General features: G+C 60.1%; 1 protein-coding gene across 11 annotated transcripts in view; it reads left to right on the top strand.

The window, feature by feature from the left end:
* Nucleotides 1–26,334, top strand: part of FMNL1 (formin like 1) — a 74,162-nt gene that overhangs the window by 33,788 nt on the left and 14,040 nt on the right. For 4 of the 11 annotated variants that reach the window (XM_075123538.1, XM_075123537.1, XM_048829754.2 and 1 more), the window contains exons 5-19: nucleotides 23–106; nucleotides 1,919–2,059; nucleotides 4,734–4,859; nucleotides 5,304–5,412; nucleotides 8,296–8,372; nucleotides 8,839–8,932; nucleotides 14,287–14,361; nucleotides 15,643–15,753; nucleotides 16,169–16,318; nucleotides 16,878–16,979; nucleotides 17,449–17,677; nucleotides 18,189–18,491; nucleotides 19,310–19,434; nucleotides 19,900–20,102; nucleotides 22,486–22,720. In XM_075123538.1, coding sequence (XP_074979639.1) covers nucleotides 23–106; nucleotides 1,919–2,059; nucleotides 4,734–4,859; nucleotides 5,304–5,412; nucleotides 8,296–8,372; nucleotides 8,839–8,932; nucleotides 14,287–14,361; nucleotides 15,643–15,753; nucleotides 16,169–16,318; nucleotides 16,878–16,979; nucleotides 17,449–17,677; nucleotides 18,189–18,491; nucleotides 19,310–19,434; nucleotides 19,900–20,102; nucleotides 22,486–22,720 — 2,164 coding nt within the window. The remainder of the gene's footprint in view (nucleotides 1–22; nucleotides 107–1,918; nucleotides 2,060–4,733; nucleotides 4,860–5,303; nucleotides 5,413–8,295; nucleotides 8,373–8,838; nucleotides 8,933–14,286; nucleotides 14,362–15,642; nucleotides 15,754–16,168; nucleotides 16,319–16,877; nucleotides 16,980–17,448; nucleotides 17,678–18,188; nucleotides 18,492–19,309; nucleotides 19,435–19,899; nucleotides 20,103–22,485; nucleotides 22,721–26,334) is intronic. The other 7 variants (XM_075123542.1, XM_075123539.1, XM_048829756.2 and 4 more) reach the window with 4 other exon arrangements.

Below are 26,334 nucleotides of genomic sequence, written 5' to 3'. Positions count from 1 at the left end.
TAACGCACCTCCTCTCCCCCAGCTGGGTGCAGGAGTTCCTGAACGAGGAGAACAAGGGGCTGGACGTGCTGCTGGAATACCTCGCCTTCGCCCAGTGTGCCGTCACGTAAGTTGCTGCTGAGCCCTTTGCTCCTGCTGGGGAGGGGAGGGCGATGGGCCGGGTGCCATTTTCTCCCCAAGCGTCGGCCCTGCTTCAGACCCGCGCCGAGCTGTAAGCATGAGTCGTGCCTGTGACTTTAGGCCTAACGCGGGAGACCTGCCTGAGCACCATGCTTCATCGGAGCCCTGCTCCTGCGTCTACAGGGTCTGGCTCTGGACTTCGGCCACAGATTGACTTCTCTAGACTGCCCTCTGCGTCCCTTGCTAGCAGCCCGTGAGCCGGGGGGAGGCGGTCCCTTTGCTTTCTTTGTGGCTCGTTGGGAAGGAGTCTCTGAAAGCAGCCTCCCGGGAGGGCAGGGCCAAGAGCCACAGGCTGGGGCAGCCCACATCTCTGCCATAGGAGCCTTCCACGAGTGCACCAGTCTGTGCCCTCTGGCACCAGGGCCCGGGTGTCATGCAAGGAGTGCCAGCCCCTAGTGCAATAGAGCCTGTCCTGGACTGGTCATGGGAGGGGAGGGGCCACACAAGCCTGCCCCATACGACATGAGGGCTGGGGCCCCAGCTCTCCATGGGAGGCCAGCGGGTTGTGGGAGCAGGGCTCCCTCGGCCCCGTGTGACCAGGAGCAGGTTTCTGAGAGCAGAGGGGTCTGGGATTGAGCAGCCTGGCAAAATGAGACCCCCTGGGAGCTGAAGCCGGACAAACTCCGACTAGTGGAACAGGGTAAATTCTCCATCCCTGGGAGTGTTTAGATCAAGACTGGCCATCTCCTGACAGCTCTGCTCAAGCCTGGCATTTCGCCATGGGTGGCATGAGAGGCCATTGGGGGTGGCCAGTCACCTGAGAGTCACCATCTCAAGAAAAGTCTCGTCCCCCTCCCCTCATGCGCCCCGAGCCTTCAGGGCCAAGTGCGTCGTGCCAGCCTCTGGGAACATGCAGAGCTCCCAGACCCGCAGGGTTAGGGGCCATCTAGTCTAACCCCCAGCTGAGAGGCAGGGTTGGCTGAGCATGGGGGCACCGGGACGGTTCTCTCGCCCATGCTGAGGGGGCTGCACGGATTTTGGCTCCAGAGACAGGGTCGCCAGCTGGCAAAGGCTGAGAAACTTGCTCTAGCTCAGACGTTCTGGGCCGGGTGGCACCCCTGCGGGCGGGTCTGGGGCCTGTGCTGTGCGGGAGGACAGGCTTAGATGACCCTATCGGGCCTTAAAATCTCTGAAACCCCCGGCCCCTTAACAAATGTCGCCCCACATGTAGGAGCGGTTCCCCTCCCCCATCCCCTTCTCCGTCCCTGTCCTGGGTGCTGAAATTTCTGCAGCTTGCAGAGATCTCCCTAAAAGCCCGTCCGTCTCCACTCCCTCAACCTGCTGCCTTGGGCCGCCCCTGCGCGTAACGCCGGCCGTGGCGCTGCTGGTCCCCGGGGGCGTTTGCGGGGCCATGCAGGGCTCTGGTGGCAGCAGTTCCTGCCCTGGGCGAGTGCGGCTACGTGTGGCTCTGGCTGGCTGAGTGGTAGCGTTGGGCTGAGGGGGCTGGAGGCTGGAGGCTGGCGGGGGGAGCGAGCTGGTGTGGGCCAGTCTCTGCAGTCCCAGAGGAGCGAGAGCTGGGCTGGGCTGGGCTGGGCTGGGCAGTCTCATGCCGCCCCTGGGCTCGAGTGTGGGGCCTCTGCCGAGGAGCCGTGAGGTATCTGTGCCGGGGGACCTCCTCTCACCGGGCTCTGTCGCTGGGTCTGCCCTTCCCCGCCACTGGCCGGGATCCTGCGGCCTCATATGAGGCCTCACTACATTCTGCTGACTCACACGTCTGTCTTCACGTGTGTGGCTCCAGGTACAATATGGAGAGCGCAGATAACGGGAGCCCAGGCTCTGACAAGGGCAAGTCCCCGGACAGATCCATGGAGGACCTCAGCAAGAGCAGCTCCTCGTCCCCCACACAGGGCTCCTCCAAAACGAGGCACCTGACTATCAGGTAACACACGCAGCCAGCATGGGACACCCCCGCTCTCCTCAGAGATGCTGGAGGAGAGGCCATTGCAAGTGGGCAGCCATCCGGTCGGGGTTCTTCTGGCCAAGCAAACAGGCTGAAGAGAGTCCTCTCCCGTCCCAACGTTAGCACAGCTCGTGGGCCTGATTCTGCCCTGGGCCGGGAGGGAGGTGCCCAGCTCCCAGTGGGGAAGAATTACATCCACACACACACCAGAACATCAGCTCCCCTTGTGGGAGCGCCCGGGGCACCACTGCACTTGGCCTCTTACGAATCTCGACACACACAGCTTTGTCTCAGTTGCTCTGGTGCTGACACGCTGCCCATCTGGAGTCAGTACAGCCTGGAGTTGCTGGTCTGAGGAACCCGCCCCTCTCCCCACCACGTTTCCTTTTTTGCATACCATATATTTAACTCGTGGCACTCCATGCTGCAGGATGTTACTGAGGCTAATGGCTTGGTGAGTGTCAGGGAAGGGTTAGAGCCCTGAATAATGGAGCGGGTTGAAATTTTTCACAATTAAAATAAAAATAAATTTAAGAAGACCCACCACCACCAAGAAATAAATGTCCAGCACTGCTCCTTGAGTTCTGAGTGTATTGGCTGTGGCTGAGTGATGCTTGCGCAGCGGGGTCAGGGCTGTAGCCGCTAGAGGACCACCAGAAACTGCACTGACCTGATGTTGGCCAGAAGGCCAAGTGTGGGTAAATGATAATCTGGGAGGTCTCTAACAACTGCCCCCTAAACTGATAAACATGGAGCTTGGTGACCCAGAGAACATCTGTACCTGAATTACACCCCACTCCCGCAGCCCCAGGAAGCACGGACTGTCTAATGCAGGGGACCCAGCGCCAGGAATCCAGGTTCTGTCCCTGAGAAATTATCGTAACTACTTATCTGTTACCACTGGCCTCTTCTCATGTATTTCTCCTCAGCACCCCCAGGTGGTAGGGAAGTGCCATTGTCCCCATTTCACCCAGCTCAGGCACAGAGAGACTAAACGATTTGCCCAGGGTCACACAGTAGGTTTGTAGCAGAGCAGGGAATTGAACCTAGTGCCCTGACCACTAAAACATCCCGACTCTGCTCCTGACTCACCATGTGACCTGGGACAAGTCCTGTCCCCTCCTGTGCCTCGGTTTCCCCATCAGGGTGCTAGCACAGGATAGGTTGTGAGGCCTAAAAGGACAATAGGGTAAAATCTTGTGGATCTGAAAACAAGGTGAAATGTTAAAAGTGGACGTTGTGGAGCTGGACCCACCCACACCCAGGCTGAATCTGGCTGGTTCTGATCCATATTGATGGGAGACGGTTCTAGTTCAAAGCCCGCTCACCTCATGCGGCTCTGTGCATGCCCGTTCCCCTCCTACATTCTAACCACAGGCTTCTTTTGCACGCTTCCCTCGGGCCGTGTCTCACGGTAGGTAACCAGGGCTCGCTCTTGGGGATGGTGGAGATTTGGCTCTGCCGTCTGCCCCAGGGTTCCTGGTGCTTGGGGTCAGGCTCTGGCTCACTTCCCAGTTCTGTTTCTCGTCGTGTGTGAGGTTGTCCTACGGTGCCGCTTCACGCTCCCTTTGTGTGCAGTCAGACCTACTGACTCAGGGATACAGGTGTTTACTCCTGTTATCCCCGTGGGGCCAGCCCAGTCAGGGGGTGGGGGTGGGAGCTGGAGTCTGACCCCACTGGTCCTGTGAGGCCAGCCTAGCCACAGGGGGAGTAAGCTGGAGTCTGATCCCATTGGCCCTGTGGGGCCAGCCCAGCCACGGGTGGCAGGGGGCGGCCGGAGTCTGACCCCATTAGCGCTGCGGGACCTGTTTAGCCGGGGGAGGAGCCTTTTGTGCATGCGTAGAATCGCTCCTTTGGGCAGTTCTAGGGCTGCGCAGGTGGTGTCTGCTTTGGCCTGCAGAGCCTTGGCTGCTCATGGTGATGTGCAAGGAGGAAAGAGCCTGGCGTGTCGTCCCCCCCACTCCCCGGGGTGTGTTTGCAAGGCTGGCAGCTAGGAAATCACCTAACCACAGCACGCTGGGCATGGAGCCAGAGAGATGATAGCCATGGCACTCCAGGCACTGTGCCAGCTGATTTCCAGAGCAGAAATACCCCTTAAGAATCAATAGGGACTTACTGAGTTCCCAGCTCACCCGGCTGCTACCTGCAGTGACTGCTCAGGAACCCAGCCCAGAATTACTGGCTTAAAGCCCACACATGTGCCCCTGGAGACTGCGCCCTTGCAGGCTGTGGGGGTGTCAATGTGTGCCATCCGCTCTGAGGGGTTGGGACGCGGGGAGCAGCTGCCAGTGCAGTGACATGGACAGGGCAGGGACCCTCTTTAGGGACTGGATATTTAGAAATGTGAGCATGGAAAGGCAAAGGAAGTTCACTGCATGCAAAGATCAGAGGTGTGATGAGCAGGGCCTGGTGGTAAAGCCAAGGAAGATCCAGGCCCTGGGCCCTCTAGCCACCTGTAAGAAGAGCGTGGTGCTTAGTGCACAACCTGGCCTTGCTCCGTTGCTGGACGCTGAGGCCTCCTGGCCATCGGCCTGTGGCCCAGAGAGGTCGCCAAGCCCCCGCCATTCCACTCCGCCACATGCCTCCAAGGAGGGCACCTCCCCATCAAGGACTGTTTCTCCCTCCTGTCCTGCAGGCCGTAATCCTCCTTCAGGTGCTGCCACTTGAACCAGCAGATCCACACATTCTTTCAACAAGTCCACCCAAGCGTCCCCTCCAGCGCCCCTTGGAGCGATCAGGAGAGTAAACCCAGGCCACCTATGAACTCCTATGCGCCCCGGTGAGCCTCCTGCAGCCATCTGAGATCACCAGTGCACTAGGGTGCAGACTGGGCCGGGCCGGTGCCCTTTGCTCTCCCCGGCCAGCCGCAATGCCAGGTCGTTCCAGGCCATAAGCCCCCGTAGTGTTGGTGAAAGGCACCGGACTGACAGCCCTGGGACAAGGGTCCTCTCCTGATTTCCCGCAGCAGGTTCAGCAGCTGCCCCGCTCGACCCACCGCAGGGCCTCAGTCCTGTCCTGGCGCGAGGCAGAGCCCAGCCCACTCAGTCGCTGGCCTCTCTGCCAGGACGGCCTGTGGGGGGGTGTCTGGGCTGCAGACTGTGGACGGGTCAGAGGGGACCCCGTTCCCAGTCTGAGCCAGCCAGGCCCCCAGCCGGTGCTTTCTGTGGCTGTGCTGCCCGCCGAGCCCTTCCCTGGCGTCACCCGCTCTCTCCCTTTGGCCCAGACTCAACCCGGCGCCCAGCAGGAAGGCTCTGCGGAACTCGCGCATCATCGGCCAGAAGGACGACGTCCACGTCTGCATCATGTGTCTGCGCGCCATCATGAACTACCAGGTGGGGCAAGGCCGCGGCCCGAGCGCAGCCCTGCGGGGGGCCAGGTGCTGGTCCCCGGCCAGCACGCTCGCCAGCAAGGCAGTTCCCGGTGGGGTGGGAGACTCCTGGGCAGAGAGGGGGTTTGGGTCCTGCTCTGTGCGGCTGTGCAGGGACCACGGTAACCCTCGGGCTGGAGCTCCCTGTCCAGGCACTGCAGAGCAGAGCCCCCCCACTCTGGGACAGGGAGCCCCTCGCCCTTCCCAGCAGCCAGCCGGGGAGAGACGTGTCTGGCGTTGTGATCTCCCTGCTGAGTTTCAGCCCCACTTAGCTGTGAGCCACCCCAGGGAGCCTCGCTGTCCCCAGCTGTTACCAAGTGCTGCCCCTCCGGGACAGTCTCAGGGAAATCATCCCACCCAGCGGTGGCCCGGACTCCACCAGCCACCCGTGAAAATGGAGGGACCCCAGAGGCACAGTGCCAGCAGCCCCCACCATTTAATCTGTGGGGTCCCAGCAGAAGACAGTCCCCGAAGCCCAGATGGTGCTGGCGACCTCTCGCCTGCCCCTCGGGCAGTGAACTGTTTGATACATCTCCAGCCCAGGCATACGGGGTGGGGGCGAGTGCGGGTTCCACCTGGCACCCCGGGGGCGTTCCTGGGTGGGCTGTGCTGACCAGAGGGTCAGTCCCACCACGTGGGGCCTGAAACCTGAATGTGACTGAGTTGCCACCTTCCTGCTCTCCCCTGCATCCCTTTCTCCAGCATCCCCCCTTCCTCTTCTTCTTAGGATGGAAGAATCCAATGCACCGCTACAGACTAGGGACCAAATGGCTAGGCAGCAGTTCTGCGGAAAAGGACCTAGGGGTGACAGTGGACGAGAAGCTGGATATGAGTCAGCAGTGTGCCCTTGTTGCCAAGAAGGCCAATGGCATTTTGGGATGTATAAGTAGGGGCATAGCGAGCAGATCAAGGGACGTGATCGTTCCCCTCTATTCAACATTGGTGAGGCCTCATCTGGAGTACTGTGTCCAGTTTTGGGCCCCACACTACAAGAAGGATGTGGATAAATTGGAGAGAGTCCAGCGAAGGGCAACAAAAATGATTAGGGGTCTAGAACACATGACTTATGAGGAGAGGCTGAGGGAGCTGGGATTGTTTAGCCTGCAGAAGAGAAGAATGAGGGGGGATTTGATAGCTGCTTTCAACTACCTGAAAGGGGGTTCCAAAGAGGATGGCTCTAGACTGTTCTCAATGGTAGCAGATGACAGAACGAGGAGTAATGGTCTCAAGTTGCAGTGGGGGAGGTTTAGATTGGATATTAGGAAAAACTTTTTCACTAAGAGGGTGGTGAAACACTGGAATGCATTACCTAGGGAGGTGGTAGAATCTCCTTCCTTAGAGGTTTTTAAGGTCAGGCTTGACAAAGCCCTGGCTGGGATGATTTAACTGGGAATTGGTCCTGCTTCGAGCAGGGGGTTGGACTAGATGACCTTCAGGGGTCCCTTCCAACCCTGATATTCTATGATTCTATGATTCTTCCCCCTTCCTTCCTTTTCCCCTTTCTCCCCTCCCCTCCGGTTGGGTTCTCCCTCTTGCCCCCAGCTGCCATCCCTGCAGCCCCTCCTGATGTGCTGCCTGGAAGCCTGGACTCTCTGCGGCTCTGAGCCTGGGGGCCTGGTCCACGAGAGAGACCCCTAAGTGCTGCGGTCTCTCCTCGGCAGGGGAGGGGGCTCTGAGTGCCATCATGCCCATGGCATCAGCTGCTCCTCAGTGTGGTCCTTGTAACTGGCCTGGCTCAGCTTGGTGTGTCGGGTCCTGTGGGGGCCGGCAGAGGGGGCAGAGCAGCTGGCAGGGGCTTGCCAGCACCTTGGGCACGATGGGCCTGCAATCCGTGCCCCTCTGGTCTTGCCCAGGTGGTCTCTGCCTTAAAGACACACAAGCATTTCAGAGTGTGTGGGGGGGAAGGGTGAGGCGTGGGATCCGCCCCAAGTTTGCAGATGACACTAAACTGTGAGGAGAGGTAGATACGCTGGCAGGTAGGGATAGGATACAGAGGGACCTAAAAAAATTAGAGGATTGGGCCAAAAGAAATCTGATGAGGTTCAACAAGGACAAGTGCAGAGTCCTGCACTTAGGACGGAAGAACCCAATGCACCGCTACAGACTAGGGACCGAATGGCTCGGCAGCAGTTCTGCAGAAAAGGACCTAGGGGTTACAGTGGACGAGAAGCCGGATATGTGTCACCAGTGTGCCCTTGTTGCCAAGAAGGCTAACGGCAGATTGGGCTGCATTAGTGGGAGCATTGCCAGCAGATCGAGGGAAGTGATTATTCCCCTCTATTCGGCACTGATGAGGCCACATCTGGAGTATTGCGTCCAGTTTTGGACCCCCCACTACAGAAAGGATGTGGACAAATTGGAGAGTCCAGCGGAGGGGAACAAAAATGGTCAGGGGGCTGAGGCACACAACTTACGAGGAGAGGCTGAGGGAACTGAGGATGTTTAGTCTGCGGAAGAGAAGAATGAGGGGGGATTTGGTAGCTGCTTTCAACTACCTGAGAGGGGGTTCCAAAGAGGATGGATCTAGACTATTCTCAGTGGTAGCAGATGACAGAACGAGGAGTAATGGTCTAAAGTTGCAGTGGGGGAGGTTTAGGTTGGATATTAGGAAACACTATTTCATTAGGAGGGTGGTGAAACACTGGAATGGGTTCCCTAGGGAGGTGGTGGAATCTCTTTCCTTTGAGGTTTTTAAGGTCCGGCTTGACAAAGCCCTGGCTGGGATGATTTAGTTGAGGATTGGTCCTGCTTTGAGCAGGGGGTTGGACTAGATGACCTCCTGAGGTCTCTTCCAACCCTGATATTCTATGATTCTATGAAACCTGCTAACACCTGCCTCTCCCCCTAGTCTGGATTCAGCCTGGTGATGAACCATCCAGCCTGTGTCAACGAGATCACCTTGAGTCTGAACAACAAAAACCCCAGGTATGCTCCCCGCCCCTCTTCCTCATGCTGTGGGTCCCTGCTGCGCCAGGTGCTGTACAAACACAGAACAAAAAGCCAGGCCCTGCCCCAGAGAGTTGACAGACTAAGTAAGAAACAAGAGACGGCAGCTGCAGACAGAGATGGGGGAGCACAAGGAAGCAGCGAGGTAGGGCTGGTCAGTGGTGGCCTGGCTGTGGCATGGCGGCAAAGGAGGGATTTAAGGAGGGTCAGGAGGCAGCTTTGCTGATGTTTTGGGGAGCTCCCCCAAGCGTGCAGGGCAGCACGGGACACGTCATTTGAGAGGTTAACATATGGGCAATGGAAGCTGGCAGGGGGCTGACGGACCTGGGAGTGAATTAGAGACCATAGGGAGGGGGCACAGTGAGTGAGGACAAGCACCTTGTGGCTGATGCCATAGAGAAGGGGCAGCCCCCAGAGGGAGTCAGACCCTGTGTTCTCCCTGTAGGACCAAAGCCCTCGTCCTGGAGCTGCTGGCCGCTGTGTGCCTGGTCCGAGGAGGGCACGACATCATCCTTGCTGCCTTTGACAACTTCAAAGAGGTGGGTCCCCCAGCGACTGGGTCAGAGCCGGTGGGGCCCAGGAGCCGGCTGGCCCTGAGGATCTCAGAGCCCCTGCTGGAGAGGATGGGGGCAATGGGGGTGGGGCCTGGCCTAGGGGTGGGAGCCAGGAACTCCTGCCTCCTAGTCCCAGTTCTGACAGCAGCTCTCAGTGTAGCTCTGATAAATCCCTGCCCTTCCCCAGGCCTCAGTTTCCCCATCTGGTACCCAGCTGCCTGCTGGGGGCTGAGCTGGGCCAGGTCTGAGGAGAGGAGACGCACCAGGTCCTAAGGAACGTGGCTGTGCGTGGCAGCCACAGGAATTTACGCTCCGTGACTGAGCAGCCTGGTTCTGGTCCCTCGGTGCCGCCTTGCTGTGTCTGTGCGTGTCAGGAGCTGGGGGAGCCCTGCTCGGTCACCTCCCGCCCCGCCTCTTGCGCAGGGCTGCACCCCATGGCCCTCCTCTAGGGCTCTGGCCAGTCAGATAGGTAACCTGGTCGCTGCTGTTGGGGGGCCGAGCTACGTCTCCCCTCCAGTCCGAGGACCACGTTGTGCCCTCGGCGTAAGGACGTGGGTGCTGTGCGTGGCCGGCCCGCCCTGTGCCAGAACTGAGCAGAGCATCGGGTTGGGCCCAGGTGGGGTCTCTCTGAGGGACGGGTCTCTGGCCGGGGGGAGCATCATGGAGCACGTCTCTCTCTGAGGAGCCCCTGCCTCACACCTTGTGGGCCGGGTCCATGAGGGGCTCTCCTTGGCACTGACGCAGGGCTGGAGCGGCGGGACCCTCTCCCCTCTGCAATCCCCCAGTCCGTCACAGCCCCACTCCGTGGAGCCTGTCCTCCATCCCCGGAATACACAGACATTTCCCCGAGCCCAGCGGCCATCTGCACGCCAGCCAGCCCCTCACCAGCTCGGTGTGTTTTGGCTCACGCTTCCCTCCATCCCCTCCCCTCCCCTCCGCAGCATGCCCTGGCTGGCAGGGCTGGCGTGTCTCTGCAGACAGAGCAGGGGGCCAGGACCCCATGCTCTAGCCAGGATGGGCAGAGGCAGGGCATGTCTCTGCTGCCAGTGCTGGGGCAAGAACCAACCCTCCTGCCATTGCTGCCTTCTGGGAGCCCCCAGCACTGGCTCCGGCTTGTCTGCAGGTGGGGGTGTTCAGAATGGGGTCAGAACGTGACCTCTGCCCTCCGTGGCTCCCTGCCCAGGGCTGACAGCTGGCATGCGGGTGTGTCGCAGGGTGTCGGATGGACGCCGTACCGAAGGTTTCCCGTCTCTTCCTGTCTGCGCCAGCCCTTAGTGGTAGCAAGGAACAATCCGGCGCCCTTCCCTAGCCCCTTCTGCCAACGATCTCAAGGTGTTTTCCAGACGCTGATGTATTGACCCTTGTAAATCCTATGGAGGGAGGTCACAGTTACCTACCGTGGTACATATGGGGAAACTGAGGCACAGAGTGGGGAAAGGACTCACCCAAGGCTCCATGGTGAGTTAGTGGCAGAGGCAGGAATGGACCTCAGGTCTCCTACTCCTCGACCCTGGCTCTGACCATAGGGCGTTGCCTGGAAAGCTGGTGATACAGCATGGTATCTCTGCCCATGACCAGTCTTGCCCTGCCCCCATACAGCCAGGAAGGGGAAGTCTTTTAGAAGTTCCTAGGAGAGCTAGGAGCACAGTCCCATTGGCTATCAATGGGAGTCATGCTCCTAACTCCCTTAAACATTTCTGAAAATCTCCCCCAAATGACCTTGGAGCCAGCCTACAATCCTTCCGTCCCACTCACATTTAGCCGCCCCCCCACCTGCCGTCCCTGGGGAACAGCCTGCCCGTTCTGGGCTCCTGAAACCATCCCTCTTGCTGTTGGGGTTTGTAAAATCCCCTCACCTCTGACCCCTTGGTGTCGCGGCTCTGAAGGAAGGGTCTGACGTCCCTTTGCAACGGCCCCACGGCCCGTGCCCCCGGAGCGGAGAATGCCCAGCTCCTCTGCCAGGCACTCAGAGCGGGTTCTGCGCTGCCAGCCGTGAAGTTCTCGCAGGCGTGGCTGGTGCCCGGGTGCTGCCAGTGTCTCCCGTTGGGCTCCCTCAGGGAGGTTCTAGTGCAGCACAGGATGGGACGGGGGCACTTCACGCAGTGGCGGAGATTTGCCTCTCGGGGGAAGGCCAAGCACTGGGGAAAGCTCCCTCATCTCCCCGCCCAGAGAGCTCGGGGCACTGAGGGAAGGGCTCCTGAGTGTGGTGCTGCTAATGGTGGCAAGCGATGGGCAGAGGCTGTGCCAGAGTCCTGGGTACCCTGCATGAAGTCTGCCAGTGTCCCCATGTCCTGCCTGGCAGCCCCACGCTGCCCCAGTCTAGCCCTGCCCCCAGCCTAGCCCTGCCACCCAGCATAGCGCTGTCAGTGTCCCTCTGTCCTGCCCAGCAGCCCCCGGGGCCGTGTGTCACGGCGTCCCCGGGCGATACTCGGGAACTGCTCCCTACGAAGCCAGGCAGGACTCTGGGGAGTCTCCTCTCTGTGAGCAGCCTGTCTGCAGGACACACAGCTCACCCGGCTTCCCCCTTCCTGGGTCTGACCTTGGAGCATTCAGCATCCTCTGCCCCTCCGTGCGCTTCCCACAGCGAGTCCACCCAGGCGGGCTCCCGGGGAAGCCAGAGGGTCCTGCACCCCAACTCTGCAGTCAGACGTGACTCTCAGCCAGCCAGTAAAACAGAAGGTTTATTAGACGACAGGAACATGGTCTAAACCAGAGCTTGTCAGTGCAGAGAACAGGACCCCTCAGTTGGGTCCATTTTGGGGGGCAGTGAGCCAGACAACCACGTCTGCCCTTCACTCCATGTCTCCAACCAGCTCCAAACTGAAACTCTCTCCAGCCCCTCCTCCTCTGGGCTTTGTCCCTTTCCCGGGCCAGGAGGTCACCGGATTCCTTTGTTCTCCAACCCTTTAGCTCTCACCTTGCAGGGGGGAAGGGCCCAGGCCATCAGTTGCCAGGAAACAGGGTGTCGGCCATTCTCTGTGTCCAGACTCCTGCACACACCTGCCCTCTAGGGCTCTGCAATGATCATACACCCTTACCCCACCCCCTAGATACTTAAGAACTGCATAGAGGAAACTGAGGCACCCCCACAATATTCAGAGGAAACATTAAGAATAGTCCCACTTCGTCACACCGTGTCCTGCTGTTGCCCTTTGCTGCTCCCCCTTCTCCCCTGGTGGAACAGAACCAATGTGCCGAGGGCCCCTGCGTGGTGGCTGTTCCACGCTGGCAGTGTGTGAAGTGCTGGCCCCATTCGGTCAGCGATACGATGCTCGGGCAGGGCTGCTGGTGCCTGGCAATGAGCTGCCCCAGCTGTCGCTCTGTTACTGCTGTAACCCTACAAGGGGGCTCCAACAAAGGGGCCGATTGGGTGACATGGGCTGCAGGCTGGATTGAATTCCCGGGTGCAGCAGCAGGGAGCTGGGCTGAGGCTAGCGGGAGGCGAGCGGGAGACGGGAACCCAGGCTGACAGCTGAACGATGAATGGAGGGCAGAGGACCTGGTCCCTTGTGCTGGAGACGGGCCAGCGAGCCGGAGCATGGCCTGCAGTCATGGGGGCCGGACACGGGGGGCTCTGTTGGCTCCGTGACTCGGGTTACAGTTCACTAGCATGTCTGTTTCAGCAGCCACCCGTGCTGTCTCTCTCCTATCCCTGCATCCCAGCCATGGCTGTGCTTGGAGCCAGGACGCCTGGGTTCTATTCCTGGCTCTGCTGCTAGCATGCTGGGTGACCATGGGCCAGACCATTCCAGCTCCATGCCTCTGTTTCCCCATCTGTATAATGGGAATAATGAAACTAACCCACCTCAAAGGGGGCGTGAGGCTCCAGTGCCGAGCCTCGGCTGGAAGGTGCTATCCGAGGGGAATCGGTATTAATTAATGTATTGAGTGAGTTCTCCAAGCCCCTGCTGGCACTGCACGATGGGCCATGGGGGGCTCACAGCCCCATGGCAGAGCCCGCACCCTGCAAGGAACAGTAGAGAAATGAGAGCCAGGGAGCAGCTGGAGGAATTTAATTGTCCACAACCCCCCAATTCCCTCCCCTCGTTGGTTGGCTCTGGCCCAGGTCCTGTGGCCCGGGCACTGCCCCTGCACTGCACAGGGGTAGGATGGCGCAGGCATCGCTAACTGGAGAAGTCCTGCCCAGAACAAGGCCGTCTCTCTGAGGGCCAGACCTTGCCCATGTCCTCATGCCCTGGCGTTGGCCAAAGGACCTAGCGCTGGAGCTGGACCCAAATGCCCTGACCATCACAGGGCCCTGTTCTGAGCTGCAGCGTCCCTCCTGGTAGGGAAGGAGCCTGGGCAGGGCCATGGTGAACCAAGGAGGCTGCTGGACTCAGACGCACCCTCCGGTTCTCTCTGGCTCTAGCTCCCAGCCCACCTCTCCTCGTATCCCTATCCTGGGTCTTCCCAGGGCCTGGCCCAGCCTCTACCAGGCTCACAGAAGGGGCTGCCCGCTGCACTGCATTGGCCTGACCCTTCCCAGGAGTCGCTGCACTGGACTGAACATTTATGCCTCCGTGGTTTCCATCCCTCTGCAGCTGGGATTCCAGCAATCGCCATGTGGCCGCCTGCTGGTGTGCCCTGGCCATGTCCATGTACAAGAGTCCCTCTCCTGCTCTGGGTCGCTGTCATTATGAGTCCCATGGGGCAGCAAGGCATTGGCTTTATTGAGCCATCTGGTCAGCTGATGGATGCCAGTTAGTGGCAGATCGATGCCAGTTTTTGGAGTTTCATCCTGGGCCAAGTTGTTATCGAGGATTTGTACTGCAGCAGCACCTGGCAGCCTGGTCACAGACCAGGGCCCCATGTGCGGGGCGCTGCATGGTCTCTTACCTTGGGGGGCTTTGACCTACTAGAGTAATGTGGCAGGGAGGAGGAGCTGGAGATCCCCTGGGAAATCTACCCCCCTTTCTCCCCCAGCTGCCTTTGGCTTCATTTCTAGGAGTGCACAAAAATCTCAGTCCCACAAGCCTTGGAACAGAAGACGGGCTGCAGGGGTTTTACGCCGAGGGCTCAGAGCTGGAACAGGCTGTGGTGAGGGGTGGGGTTACGCTGGGGCGAGCTCAGCGAAGCGGGGTGTCTGCTCTGGCACACTCATTCGTGCACCTACACTCGCAGACCCGTGCACTGCCCAGGCTCACACGTGTTCTGGGCACTGCAAAGCTTTTGGACTGTGGCTGGCTGCAGGGCAGATACCGTACTGCTCTCTAGGGCAGCAGGATGGCACCGTCTGGGCCCGGCTCCCTCGCTGGGTGGCTTCTCTGCTTGGCAGGGAGCAGCAGCAGCCCGTGGCACAGAATCCGCCTGCGCTGAGCGGTCTCTGCTCCTGCCCACAGGTCTGCGGAGAGAAGAATCGCTTTGAGAAGCTGATGGAGTATTTCCGAAATGAGGACAGTAACATTGACTTCATGGTGAGCATTGGGGGAGGAGAGTGACGGGGGGGAGGGCAGCCCCGTCGCCTGCCCCATCCCCCAGACCATCCATAACATGCTGCTGCTGCCTGAGTGTTCAGGGCTTGTGTGATGTGAAGACTTGGCTGGTTTTTCCATCTGCTTAGTGCAGGAAAGAGCTGTTTGCAGCACCCCTTCCTTCCGCCTGTCACCATAGGTGGGCATGCCCCCCTGCCCCTGGGATGGATCCAGGGCTCCGCACACAGCCTTCAGCCCTCTGTTAAACCGTACATGCGCGGCGCTGAGGAAAGAACCTGTAACCTCACTCCCAGGCCTCTGCCACCTGAACTACGGGTGAATCCCATTTGGGGTCAGTAGTAATAGGGCTTTTAGCGTGCACAGGCATCAGACCACTAGAGGGCAGTAGTTGATATATTGCAAGTCTGGAGGGTCTCTCGGAGCGAGCAGGGGGCAGTTCCAAATGCCATTAGCCCCTCTGACTGGGTCTTCGAGGCTTGATTTTCCCTGTGTCCAGCAGCTGTGTTGGTTCTGGGCTTGCCTCCTCTCCTCCCACTAAGCGTGGCTGTGTTAAAGGTCCAGCTGGGTGACACTTCTTTGGCAAATAGTAAATCCACCATAAAATTTTTCGGGCACTGAATTTGGGCCGAACACGGTGAATAGTTTCAGCCACAAAAAACCCTGAAAGCAAAAAAGATTATTTAGCCAATGTCTAAACAAACTGGGTTGACGCTTTTGTTTCAAGTCGGCGTTCCGAACGTTGCATTCAGTGCAAATGACATTGTTGTGGTGGTGGATTTTGTTTCATTGAGAGGAAAAAACGAAAAAAATCCCACTTCGGTTTGAAAGAAAATGAGTTTATTTATTTATTTATTTATTTAGGATTTAGCCACCAAACAAAAACGATCAATGATTTCTTCTGCTCTGATTAAGGGAGACAGTGTTCTGGAGTGGGTGGCAGGACGCTGGGGTTCTCTTCTCTGCTGCTGACTTGCTTGACCTTGGGCCTCCTCTCTGCTAATTCCTTAAAGCACTCCGCGGCCACGCTAGGGCACTAGCTCTGGGAGACACCATCTCATGCGTGCTGGAACTGTTCACGCTGGCTTATGTGCCTAGCACGAGACCCTCGAGCGGCAAGGTCACAAGATTGGGAGGCCAGGCAGCTGCTTCTGGTGCTGGTCACTGATGGCTATAGTGTCCCTGCTTGTGTCTCACTACCCCCCGCCCGCCGCTTGCCCTGGTGGAAGGAGAGGCTCTGGTGCTAACCCTGGGGCTCCCCGGCAGGTGGCCTGCATGCAGTTTATCAACATCGTGGTGCACTCGGTGGAGAACATGAACTTCCGCGTCTTCCTGCAGTACGAGTTCACTCACCTGGGGCTGGATGAGTATCTGGAGGTGAGGCTGCTCTGACCCCCTGAGTTCTGAGAGAGGAGGCTGGTCTGTATGCCCCCATCACTGGAGGTGTTAGCCACTGTCCTCTCAACGAGGGACATCCTCTGTCTACAGCCATCTCCTTTAATGGGCCTCGTCCGCACGCACCACGTGTGACATACCAGCCTGGGCTATTGGCCACGCAGCCTGGAAATGCTGGGAAAGAGAAGGGCTGGGCTAGGACTGGGCTCCTCCGGCTCCCTCTTCCCCAGAGCCACATTCCAGACCAGTTGTGTTGGCTGGAGGAGCAGGGTGGAGGCTGCGCGGAGACCCCAGAAGAGGAGGTGTGTGTGGATGTGCATTCAGCTGAGAACGTTAGACTCAGGACGCCTGGGCCTGGGCCTGGCTTTGAATGGGGACCCTTGCTGTCTTGTGACAGAGGCTGCGTTACACGGAGAGCGACAAGCTGCAGGTGCAGATCCAGGCGTACCTGGATAACATCTTCGACGTGGGTGCCCTGCTGGAGGACACAGAGACCAAGAATGCCGTGCTGGAGCACATGGAGGACCTCCAGGAGCAAGTGGGGCATGTAAGGGCCCTGGGGCACCAGCCAGGGCAGGCAGGGAGCGAGGAGCCGTTCCTGCGAAGGGCGGCTGCAGGAGCCCATCTGCGTATGGGCAGGAAAATGCTGCCGTGTGCTCAGCGTCTCTGTGACCTGAGAGCGGGGAGGGATTCCAGGGCTGCTCCTCCAGGCCCCTAGCACCGCCCAGCTCCGGGACAGGAGGGCTGGTTGCTTTGGTCCCCGCTGTTCCTGTTTTCGGCCAATGGGAGTTGCTAGGGAACAAGGCCTCCATGCCGCCTGTGGCTCTATCGGACCAGGAGCTTTGACCCTGGCAGCGAGTGCCCTGGCACGCTGCCTAGCCCAGGGGTTTCCCACGTCCTGGGCTTACGGTCCCAGGAGTTCTCCCAGCCCCTGGCAGCTGGAGGGGGGACGCTGGGACCTTTCTCTTGGGCAGGGGGCTCCCAGCGTGGTCTCCTGGCATCGGGACTGTCTCACCTGCAGCTCCCCTCCTCCCTCGGGGTGCTGGGAGCCTGTGCCCAGGCCCACCCCTCGTGGGGGACTGGCTGAGGGCTCGCTCCTCTTGCAGCTCACAGAGAAGCTCCAGGATGTGGAGAACGAGTCAATGGCCAAGATCGCGGAGCTGGAGAAACAGCTGAGCCAGACGCGCCGTGAAGCAGAGACGCTGCGGGTGAGACCAGCGGGGAGGGGAGGGCGGGGCACCTCGGCTGGGGCAGGGTGAGGCCAAGTGGGGAGGTGCAGGGGGGCAGTGAGAGAGGTGTCGGGCGGGGTGGGGGCAGGGAGACGGGGAGCGTGGGGGGCGTTCCAGTGGGGAGATGTTCCCGCACTGAGATCTCGCAAAGGTGGGGGGGTGATGCTGCTGTCAGCCTTCCCGAGAGGCTCCTCTCCCAGTGCGGCGAGGCTGGGACGGGGGCCCTCCTGCTGTAGGTGGGCTCCTGGCACCCAGCTGCCAGTGCCGGAGATGGGGCGGGGGGGCATGGTGGCACCTCTCTCTGTTCGTGGATGATCCCCCCACCGCCGCTGGATCTCTCGGGCGGGCTGGTCCCTGCTGGCTGCTGCGCGAGGCAGAGGGGATCGGGTCCCTCCGCCTGTGAGGGGGGATGGCGCTGATGCCCGCGGTGCTGTGTGTGTCCGCTCAGGAGCGGCTCAACGACTCCAGCGGCCAAGCCCGGCCCCCCCCGCAGCAGCGGCCGGCGGACGCCCGTCCCTCGGCCTTGGAGCAGAAGCTGGAGGAGCTGGAGGAGAAGGGGTTAGTCCGGATCCTGCGTGGGCCAGAGGGAGCCGTTGCCATCGAGATTGTCCCTGTTGTCATGGAAACCACAGCAGTCCCCACGGTTCCTATAGAAGCTGCCGCCTCTACCAGCACAGGTACCGTCAGTGGGCAGCGTAGCTGGGGGGCTGCAGGGGTTAAGAGGACCCCTGCATTGGGAGTGAGGCTCTGGGTTACCGTGGGGTTACCTGTCCCGGCTGGGGCTGCAAGCCCCGGAGCCCCCAGGGTGGCTCTTTGCCGGCAGGGAGCTGGATCTCCACATGCTGGTGCTGGTCCCGCTGCCCACCGGCTGCCTGTGTTCGCCCCATGGTGCACACGGGCCGCTGCCTGGGATCGGGGCCCCCAGGCCAGGGGCTGCACGGATCTGTTCAGATACACTCTCTGGCTACACCTCCCAGCTGAGGATCTGAAAGCATTTTGCAGGGGAGGGTCAGCATCGTACACCAATGGTACAAATGGGGAAACTGAGGCACAGAGAGGGGGCTGTGACTTGCCAGAGGTCACCCAGCAGGTCAGTGGCTGGGGACAGACGCCTCGGCGTCTTGCTGAGCCTAGTCTCTCCCTTGCTGGCAGGGTGGATGGGTGACATTTCTCTTACTTATTTTGCAGATTTCCCATCTCCTTCCATTTGCTCCCCACTGCCGCCCCCTGCTGCTGCCCAGACGATTCCTCAGCCTCCATCTCCCCCACCACTGCCCCACACCGACGACGCAGGCTCTGTCAACCTGCCTTCTCAGCAGCAAGCCCCACCTTCTGCACCCCCTCCGCCTGCCCCGCCCCTTCCTGGGGTCGAAATCCCACCACCTCCTCCCCTCTCAGTGGAGGGTGGCCCGGCACCTCCCCCCCCACCCCCCCCACCCCTGGGAATGCCAGCTGGAGAGGTCAGTGGCCCGAGCACAGCAGCCAGTTCAGGTGAGTCCAGTTTCCGGGATATGATGGTGTCCATGGAGTGTGCAGGGTGAGAGCCAGAGCACAGCGCTGGGCAGAGGGGCCGGGGATGCCCTAGGAAGACGGGTCCCCTGGTTATCCACCGATTAGGCATAGCATCATTCACACCATAAATAGGGTGACCAGATGTCCCCATTTTAAAGGGACAGTCCCAATATTTGGGGCTTTTTTTTATATGGGCTCCTATTACCCCCCTCCCCCATCCCGATTTTTCGCACTTGCTATCTGGTCACCCTAATCACAAAAGGGATGGTCAGTCCCCCTGGTCCAGACAGCCCTCACCCCTGCTGAGTCAGCCAGGGGAATGGGTTTGGGTGTGTTGTGGAGACTGATCACACGCATCACTTCACACACATCCCCAAACAGCCTTCAGCTGAAAATGACCTGGGGTCGATCTGTCCCCCTGACCTAGCAGTGAAACCCCCCTGCCAGCCTGTATCAGACCATCGATCCGTCTAACTCAGTATCGCACCTGTGGCCATTCCAGCTCAGGTCCTGGCCGCTTAGCCTGGTCCCTGGCCTTCTGCCAAATGGATCAGAACATCGGTCCATCTGCCGCCTTGCCTCCAGCGGCAAAGCCGTGCGCCAGGGAAAGGAGATTGCCCACAATGCCCCTGGCCAGCTGGGCCGTGCTCTCTTGGAGGCGTGGAAACCCTTGTGCAAGCTTTGTGAGGGTGCTGGAGGAGCTGTAAGGTCCTGGCTGTCCTGGCGCTGCAGGTTGGTTCTGTGGGCGCTCATGCCAAGCTTTCCAGCCCACTCCTCTCCCTCCCTCTCCCTGCTAGCCGTCAAGATCAAGAAGCCAATTCAAACCAAGTTCAGAATGCCCATCTTCAACTGGGTGGCTCTGAAACCCACCCAGATCAACGGGACCGTCTTCAACGAGCTCAACGACGAGAAGGTCCTGCAGGTGAGGCTGTCTTGTCCCGGGCGGATAGGCTGGGGTGCGGAGCAGGCTCTGAGCTGTGCTGACCGAGGCATTTCTGCGTGGAGACTGCCCGAGGGGCCTGTAGGCCGGATTGGCAGCCTGGTGTCGCGAGACTCCGCGTGGGCTCCTGAGCCCGGGAGCACCCAGCCCTGGCACAGCCCAGCCCAGGGAGGTGAGATGGGGCAGCAGCGTGCGGGAAGCAGAGGGAAGAGCCTCCTGCCTGCCAGCCTGCTGGGAAAGTGGCTGGAGGAGGCTCTTCAGCACCCTGGAGAGGGGCTCTAGTGCTGGGACAGTTTCATGGACGTCACCAGTATGAAGCCGGCCCAGCCCTAGAGGAACGGGCTCCCCCTCTCTCCCCTGCACCCCCCCCACATTGTGCTGGTGCTCCCCCTCCCTCTCTGCATCTCTGTCCTGCTGCATTCTGCCTCTCCGCTCCCCTCCCCACAGGAACTGGACATGAATGACTTTGAGGAGCAGTTCAAGACGAAGGCTCAGGGCCCCAGCTTAGACATCAGCACCCTGAAGGTGAAGGCTGTTCAAAAGGCCCCTAGCAAGGTGACGCTGATCGAGTCCAACCGAGCCAAGAACCTGGCCATCACGCTCCGCAAGGGCGGCCTCAGCATCGACAGCATCTGCAAGGCCATTGAGACGTGAGTGCCCTGCCCCACCTGCGCAAAGCACAGGCCCGAGCCCAGGCTGGCTGCAGCCGGAGGCAGGAGACAGGGGAGCGAGCAAGGAGCATAGGGCTTGGACACAGCCTGGCTGGAGGGTCTAGAGCAGGGCTGGGCAAACTTTTTGGCTTGAGGGCCACATTGGGTTTCCAAAATCGTATGGAGGGCTGGTTAGGGGAGGCTGTGTTTCCCCAAACAGCCAGGGGTGGCCCGGCCCCCGCCTCCTATCCGACCCCCCTGCTTCTCTTCCCCTGACAGCTCCCCCGGGACTCTTGCCCCATCCAACCCCCTTGTTCCCTGTCTCCTGATGGCCCCCCGGGACTCCTGCCCCATCCAACCCCCTTGTTCCCTGTTAGCCCCCCCGGGACTCCTGCCCCATCCACCACCCCCTGCTCCCTGTCCCTTGACCATCCCTGGACCCCCCCCGACTGCCTTCTGCCACCCCAACCAACCCCCTTTCTCATTCCTGACTGCCCCCCCGGGACCCCTGCCCCCATCCAACCCCCCTGTTCCCCACCCTCTGACTGCCCTGACCCCTATCCACACCCCCACCCCCTGACGACCACCCCGAACTCCCCTGCCCTCTATCCAACCCCCACAGCTCCCTGCACCCTTACACGCAGCACAGAGCACTGGTCAGGCTGCGGCTCTGCAACTGTGCTGCTCAGCAGCCCAGAGCATTGTGCCCACGGCGCGGCGAGCTGAGGCTGCAGGGGAGGGGGGACAGCAGGGGAGGGGCCAGGGGCTAGCCTCCCAGGCCAGGAGCTCAGGGGCCAGGCAGGAGGGTCCTGCGGGCCGGATGTGGCCCGTGGTTCTGTAGTTTGCCCGCTTCTGGTCTAGATCCAGGGCCTGTGAGAGGAGACGCCCAGGTGATGGCCAGAGGTGGGGTGTGGAACCCCGGGGGAGGGGAGAGGCTTGGAGGGGCCCAAAGCTCAGCTGAGCTGAAGTTGCTGGCCAGACATCCAGGAGCTGACGTCGGGAGGCTGAGCTGAGGTGTAGGGCTGTGGGGAGGGGAGCCTGGCTAGGCGGGTCTGGGCATCTCTGGCTAAGGCTGGCATCTGAAGCCTGGCTTGGAGGTGAGGGCCTAGTGAGAAGCAGGGGCCAGGGGTGAGGAGCAGGGGATGCCCACGGAGAGGACGGGGGGCTCAACGAACGGGACGCTGCAGGGACAGCTGGAGAGGGATGGGAGAATGTGGACGGGATGAGAGCGGAGGGAGGATGGAATCGGAAGCAGGGAGCTGTCGCCGGTATTGAGAGGTTGAGGAGGAAGAGGATGGAGTGGAGCCCTGGCGTTTGGCTGGGAAGAAGCCGTTAGACTTTGGTGAGAGCTGATTTGACGGTGTACAAGGAGCGAGAGATGCCTGGAGTGGGTCTAAGGGCTTGTCGACAGGGGAAACTTCCTGTGTAATTGTAGCACTCGTAACTGTGCTGGTGAATTCCCTGCAATGGGATTGGAGAACTGCAAACAGCCTTTGCAGACACTGCGTTCAAGGAGCCTGGAGAGGAGGAAAGGCAGGGGAGTCAAGGATGGGTGGTTTTGTATGGAAGAGACTAAGGCATCCTTGTATTGGGAGGGAAAGGTCCCTGAGGGGAGGGGAGGAGATGGGATGGCGTCACTGGGATGGCAAAGGAAGAGCAGAAGAGAGTCTGCGACAGGAAGAAGGGGAGGGAGGATGGAAGGGGGAGGTCACACTGGATCTTGTCTGTTATCTCTTTGTGAAAGCCAGTAACATTTCTGTGAAGAGGGGGTGGGAGAGCTGAGGCTGGCAACACGTGTCTGCGGTGGGTACGGGATTCAGTGTGGCTGGAAAAGTAAAGCCACGTAGCTCGGGAAATGGTAGAACTGGAGAAGAGAATGAACTTGTAATGGAAGTCAGCATGGTCTGAACTTCCAGAGATGCTCCGCTGCACGAGAGCAGGAAGTGGATTTTGAGGGTGAACCAGGGTTGAAGATTGACAAGGCAGACCATGTGATGGGAGAGGAGCAGAGACATCAAGGGTGAGGGGGGCGGGGGGGACACTGAAGCATGGAGAGAATCAGGCACTTTGGTCAATGGAAAAAAAAGGGAAGAGCTGGCAGGGAGGAGAGGGCTGAGAGCAGGCTGGGCTGAGTCACAGAAGGGCCAAGTGACAGGGCATGGGCGAGGATCAGAGGGGAGCTCAGCCCCAGAGAGCTCAGAGCGAGCCTGGCATGGGGAGGACCACCTGGCGGGAGTGGCTGTTCAGGGGAGTGGCAGAGTGGATCCAGAGCTGCAGGCCGAATGGGGCGGGGAGATGAGTGGCTAAGGCTCTGTTCCCAGCGAGGGACACTGTAGCTGGGTGTGCAATGCTGCACTGGCCTCTCTTTGCCTCCCTCCCCCAGGTACGACTTGCAGAGCCTGAGCCTGGATTTCCTGGAGCTGCTGCAGCGCTTCGTGCCCACCGAGTATGAGCTGACGCTGATCCGCAAGTACGAGAAGGAGCAGCGGCCGCTCGAGGAGCTGTCGGACGAGGACATCTTCATGATCAAATTCAGCCAAATCCCTCGCCTCGCCGACCGCATGAACATCATGACCTTCCTGGGCAACTTCAGCGACACGGCCCAGCTCCTGATGCCGGTATGGGCCAGAGCGGGCGGCCGCCTGGCCTGCACCCACAGTGACCCGGGCGGGGGCTCTGCCGTGGGCTGGGGGGTAGTGACATCAGAATGCTTCCTCCTGGGCCTCCTCCAGGACTCGATGAGATCGGCGAGCAGGGGCTTGCGGACGCTGAGAAGCATCGCAGGCCTCCAAAGAAAGGCCCGGTGCGGGGAGGGGTGGGCTGGGGGATCACGGGCATTTATTCTTCAGCAATCTGGCTTCTAATCTGCCCAGTCAGGTCAGGAGACCCAGGGAACAGCCTTGGTGCATCTCAAGCTAGTTCATTAGCTGTCAGAGCTGCCACGTGCACTGGGGGACATCTGCATGGGCAGCTCGCCTCTGGGGCTGGGTGTCACGGAGTTCCTGGGCGATGCTCTGGAACTGCTCCCCATGAAGTCAGTCAGGACTCTGGGGTAGTCGCCTTTCTGTGAGCAGCCTGTCTTCAGGACACACAGCTCACACAGCTTCCACCTTCCTGGATCTGATCTCGGAGCATTCAGCATCCTCTGCCTCTCCGTGCGCTTCCCACAGCGAGTCCGCTCAGGCGGTGCTCCTGGGGAAGCCAGAGGGTCCTGCACCCCAACTTCGCAGTCAGACGTGACTCTCAGCCAGCCAGTAAAACAGAAGGTTTATTAGACGACAGGAACATGGTCTAAAACAGAGCTTGCAGGTGCAGAGAACGGGACCCCTCAGCTGGGTCCATTCTGGGGGGCAGTGAGCCAGACAACCACGTCTGCACTTCACTCCATGTCCCAGCCAGCCCCAAACTGAAAAAACCCCTCCAGCCCCTCCTCCTCTGGGCTTTGTTCCTTTCCCGGGCCAGGAGGTCACCTGATTCCTTTGTTCTCCAACCCTTCAGCTCTCACCTTGCAGGGGGGGAAGGGCCCAGGCCATCAGTTGCCAGGAAACAGGGTGTCGGCCATTCTCTGTGTCCAGACTCCTGCACACACATGCCCTCTAGGGCTCTGCAATGATCATACACCCTTACCCCACCACCTAGATACTTAAGAACTGCCTAGGGGAAACTGAGGCACCCCCACACTATTCAGAGGAAACATTAAGAACAGTCCCACTTCGTCACATCTCTCCCCCCTTCGAGATCGAACTGAGCGGGGTCACTTTAGCCGGTGACCTGGGGAAGTTCGAAGCCACCAACGTTCCCATGGATGCCCCAGCATCTCTCCCATTCCTTGGTAGGAGTTACACCAGGCCCTTCCAGTTTCACGCCCTCCCTTAGGTCAGGGGTGGTCGATAGCACTCGCAGGCCGCATGTGGGAAGGTTTATGCAGCCCATGCCCTTTGGCCACCCCAAGAATGTCTCCCCATTGACCATCACCTTCTACTCCCACTGGAGGTCCGGGGGGCCTGGCCCCAGGAAACTCCACACAGACATATAGGTTGGGGTCAGGAGTGGGAGCCTGTCCACATCCCCAACCACCTGGCTGACGGAGTCTATGGCCTTGGGACCCAGCAAGGGAGCTAGACACCGGGGCTTTTCCGCAGGGTCCCCTTGGTTCAAATCGCCAGCCTGCTCAAAGGCAGTGAGGTGGGCATCCACACCCCCCCCCTCCTTAACCAGGGGCAGCAATTTAGTCTCGAGGTTCCCTGCGGAACTGGCCCCCCGGGATCTATCCCCACTCACCCCGGGGAGGTCCCCTAGGCCTCTCCGCCCCACCACCGCCAGTTCATGCTGCTGCTGCTTCTGCAGCTCTTTCTCGGGCTCTCGCTGTCTCCCACGGTCCTCTTGCTCTCTCAGACTCAGCTGCAATCCCGTCCGTCTTGATCCCCCGATGGGGAACCCGATCATGAAGACCCTCGTCTGGTCGGGGACAGGAGTCTTGGCGATGCCTGGCTCCCGCTTCAGCTGCTCCCAGATCCTGCTATAGCCCCAGTTGGGGTCAGGAATCTGTTCCTTAGAGCGGTCATCCTCCTCCAGCTGCACGATTAACTCTGCTTTGGTGAACTTTCCAATGCTCAACCCTCTCTTTCTGCACAGGGTTACAATGTCCTTCTTAAGGAGACGGTGACAGGCCATCACTCCGCTCCTCCCAAGTTGTTGTGGACTCACAGGCCCGTGTGTTCTCAGCTCCCCACGGTTTCCAGGGAGAACCCCTAGTGTGCCAGCCCTTCTCAAGGTCACCACCTCTTTGCCAGGGTCGAGCTGCAGACTCCTCCGCCCCTGAGACTGCTCACTGCAGTCCCCAGGGGGACCCCATTACTGCACAGTACTTCTCGCTGGTCACACACTCCCAGGGGTTAACCGCCCCCCGAAACCGCTCCTCTCTGAGCCTTCAGCAGGCCTGGTCCTCGGCAATCCCCCTTCGTGTTACTGCTCCCCAGTCACTTACTGCAGGAAGCGCCATCCACGGGGTGCAGTAGATCCCACCGCTGCCACCAGTTGTCACGGAGTTCCTGGGCGATGCTCTGGAACTGCTCCCCATGAAGTCAGTCAGGACTCTGGGGTAGTCGCCTTTCTGTGAGCAGCCTGTCTTCAGGACACACAGCTCACACAGCTTCCACCTTCCTGGATCTGATCTCGGAGCATTCAGCATCCTCTGCCTCTCCGTGCGCTTCCCACAGCGAGTCCGCTCAGGCGGTGCTCCTGGGGAAGCCAGAGGGTCCTGCACCCCAACTTCGCAGTCAGACGTGACTCTCAGCCAGCCAGTAAAACAGAAGGTTTATTAGACGACAGGAACATGGTCTAAAACAGAGCTTGCAGGTGCAGAGAACGGGACCCCTCAGCTGGGTCCATTCTGGGGGGCAGTGAGCCAGACAACCACGTCTGCACTTCACTCCATGTCCCAGCCAGCCCCAAACTGAAAAAACCCCTCCAGCCCCTCCTCCTCTGGGCTTTGTTCCTTTCCCGGGCCAGGAGGTCACCTGATTCCTTTGTTCTCCAACCCTTCAGCTCTCACCTTGCAGGGGGGGAAGGGCCCAGGCCATCAGTTGCCAGGAAACAGGGTGTCGGCCATTCTCTGTGTCCAGACTCCTGCACACACCTGCCCTCTAGGGCTCTGCAATGATCATACACCCTTACCCCACCACCTAGATACTTAAGAACTGCCTAGGGGAAACTGAGGCACCCCCACACTATTCAGAGGAAACATTAAGAACAGTCCCACTTCGTCACACTGGGATAGCAAGGAGGGCAGCCCGCCAGGACGGTGGTGCCTCAGCTGAGCCGTGGTGGGAGAGCCCAGGGCCGGGGCAGCCGAGCCGGGGCAGCCCAGGGCTGGGGTGGCAGGGGCTGCAGGTCAGGACCAAGGGCCAGGGCCTTTGGATGAGCGGGTCCAGAACCCATCCTGAGTGTCGCTGGCTGTCTGGAAGCGCTGGGACCGGTGTCATGGTGCGTTCCGGGTGGGTGGGCTTCCTTGTTTTGGGCAGGGCTCGGCTGGGGTGGGAGCCCAGCTGGGTACTGTGGGGGCTCCCTGGTGGGGATGCCTGGGGAGACTCTTGCATGGGGTGGGGCCAGCGGGGGGGCCTCGTGCTGACAGGGGGAGGGGTGATTTGTGCTGAGCAGAAGGCAGTCTCTGCAGGCACTTTGGACTCGGGCTTTGCCTTGCTGGCCCATCTCACCCGCCTCTCCCTCTGTC

This window comes from Caretta caretta, chromosome 27 (assembly GCF_965140235.1).
Source record: "Caretta caretta isolate rCarCar2 chromosome 27, rCarCar1.hap1, whole genome shotgun sequence".
Taxonomy (NCBI): domain Eukaryota; kingdom Metazoa; phylum Chordata; order Testudines; family Cheloniidae; genus Caretta; species Caretta caretta.
Note: the sequence above shows the minus strand (reverse complement) of the source record. Positions and strands in the feature narration are given on the sequence as shown.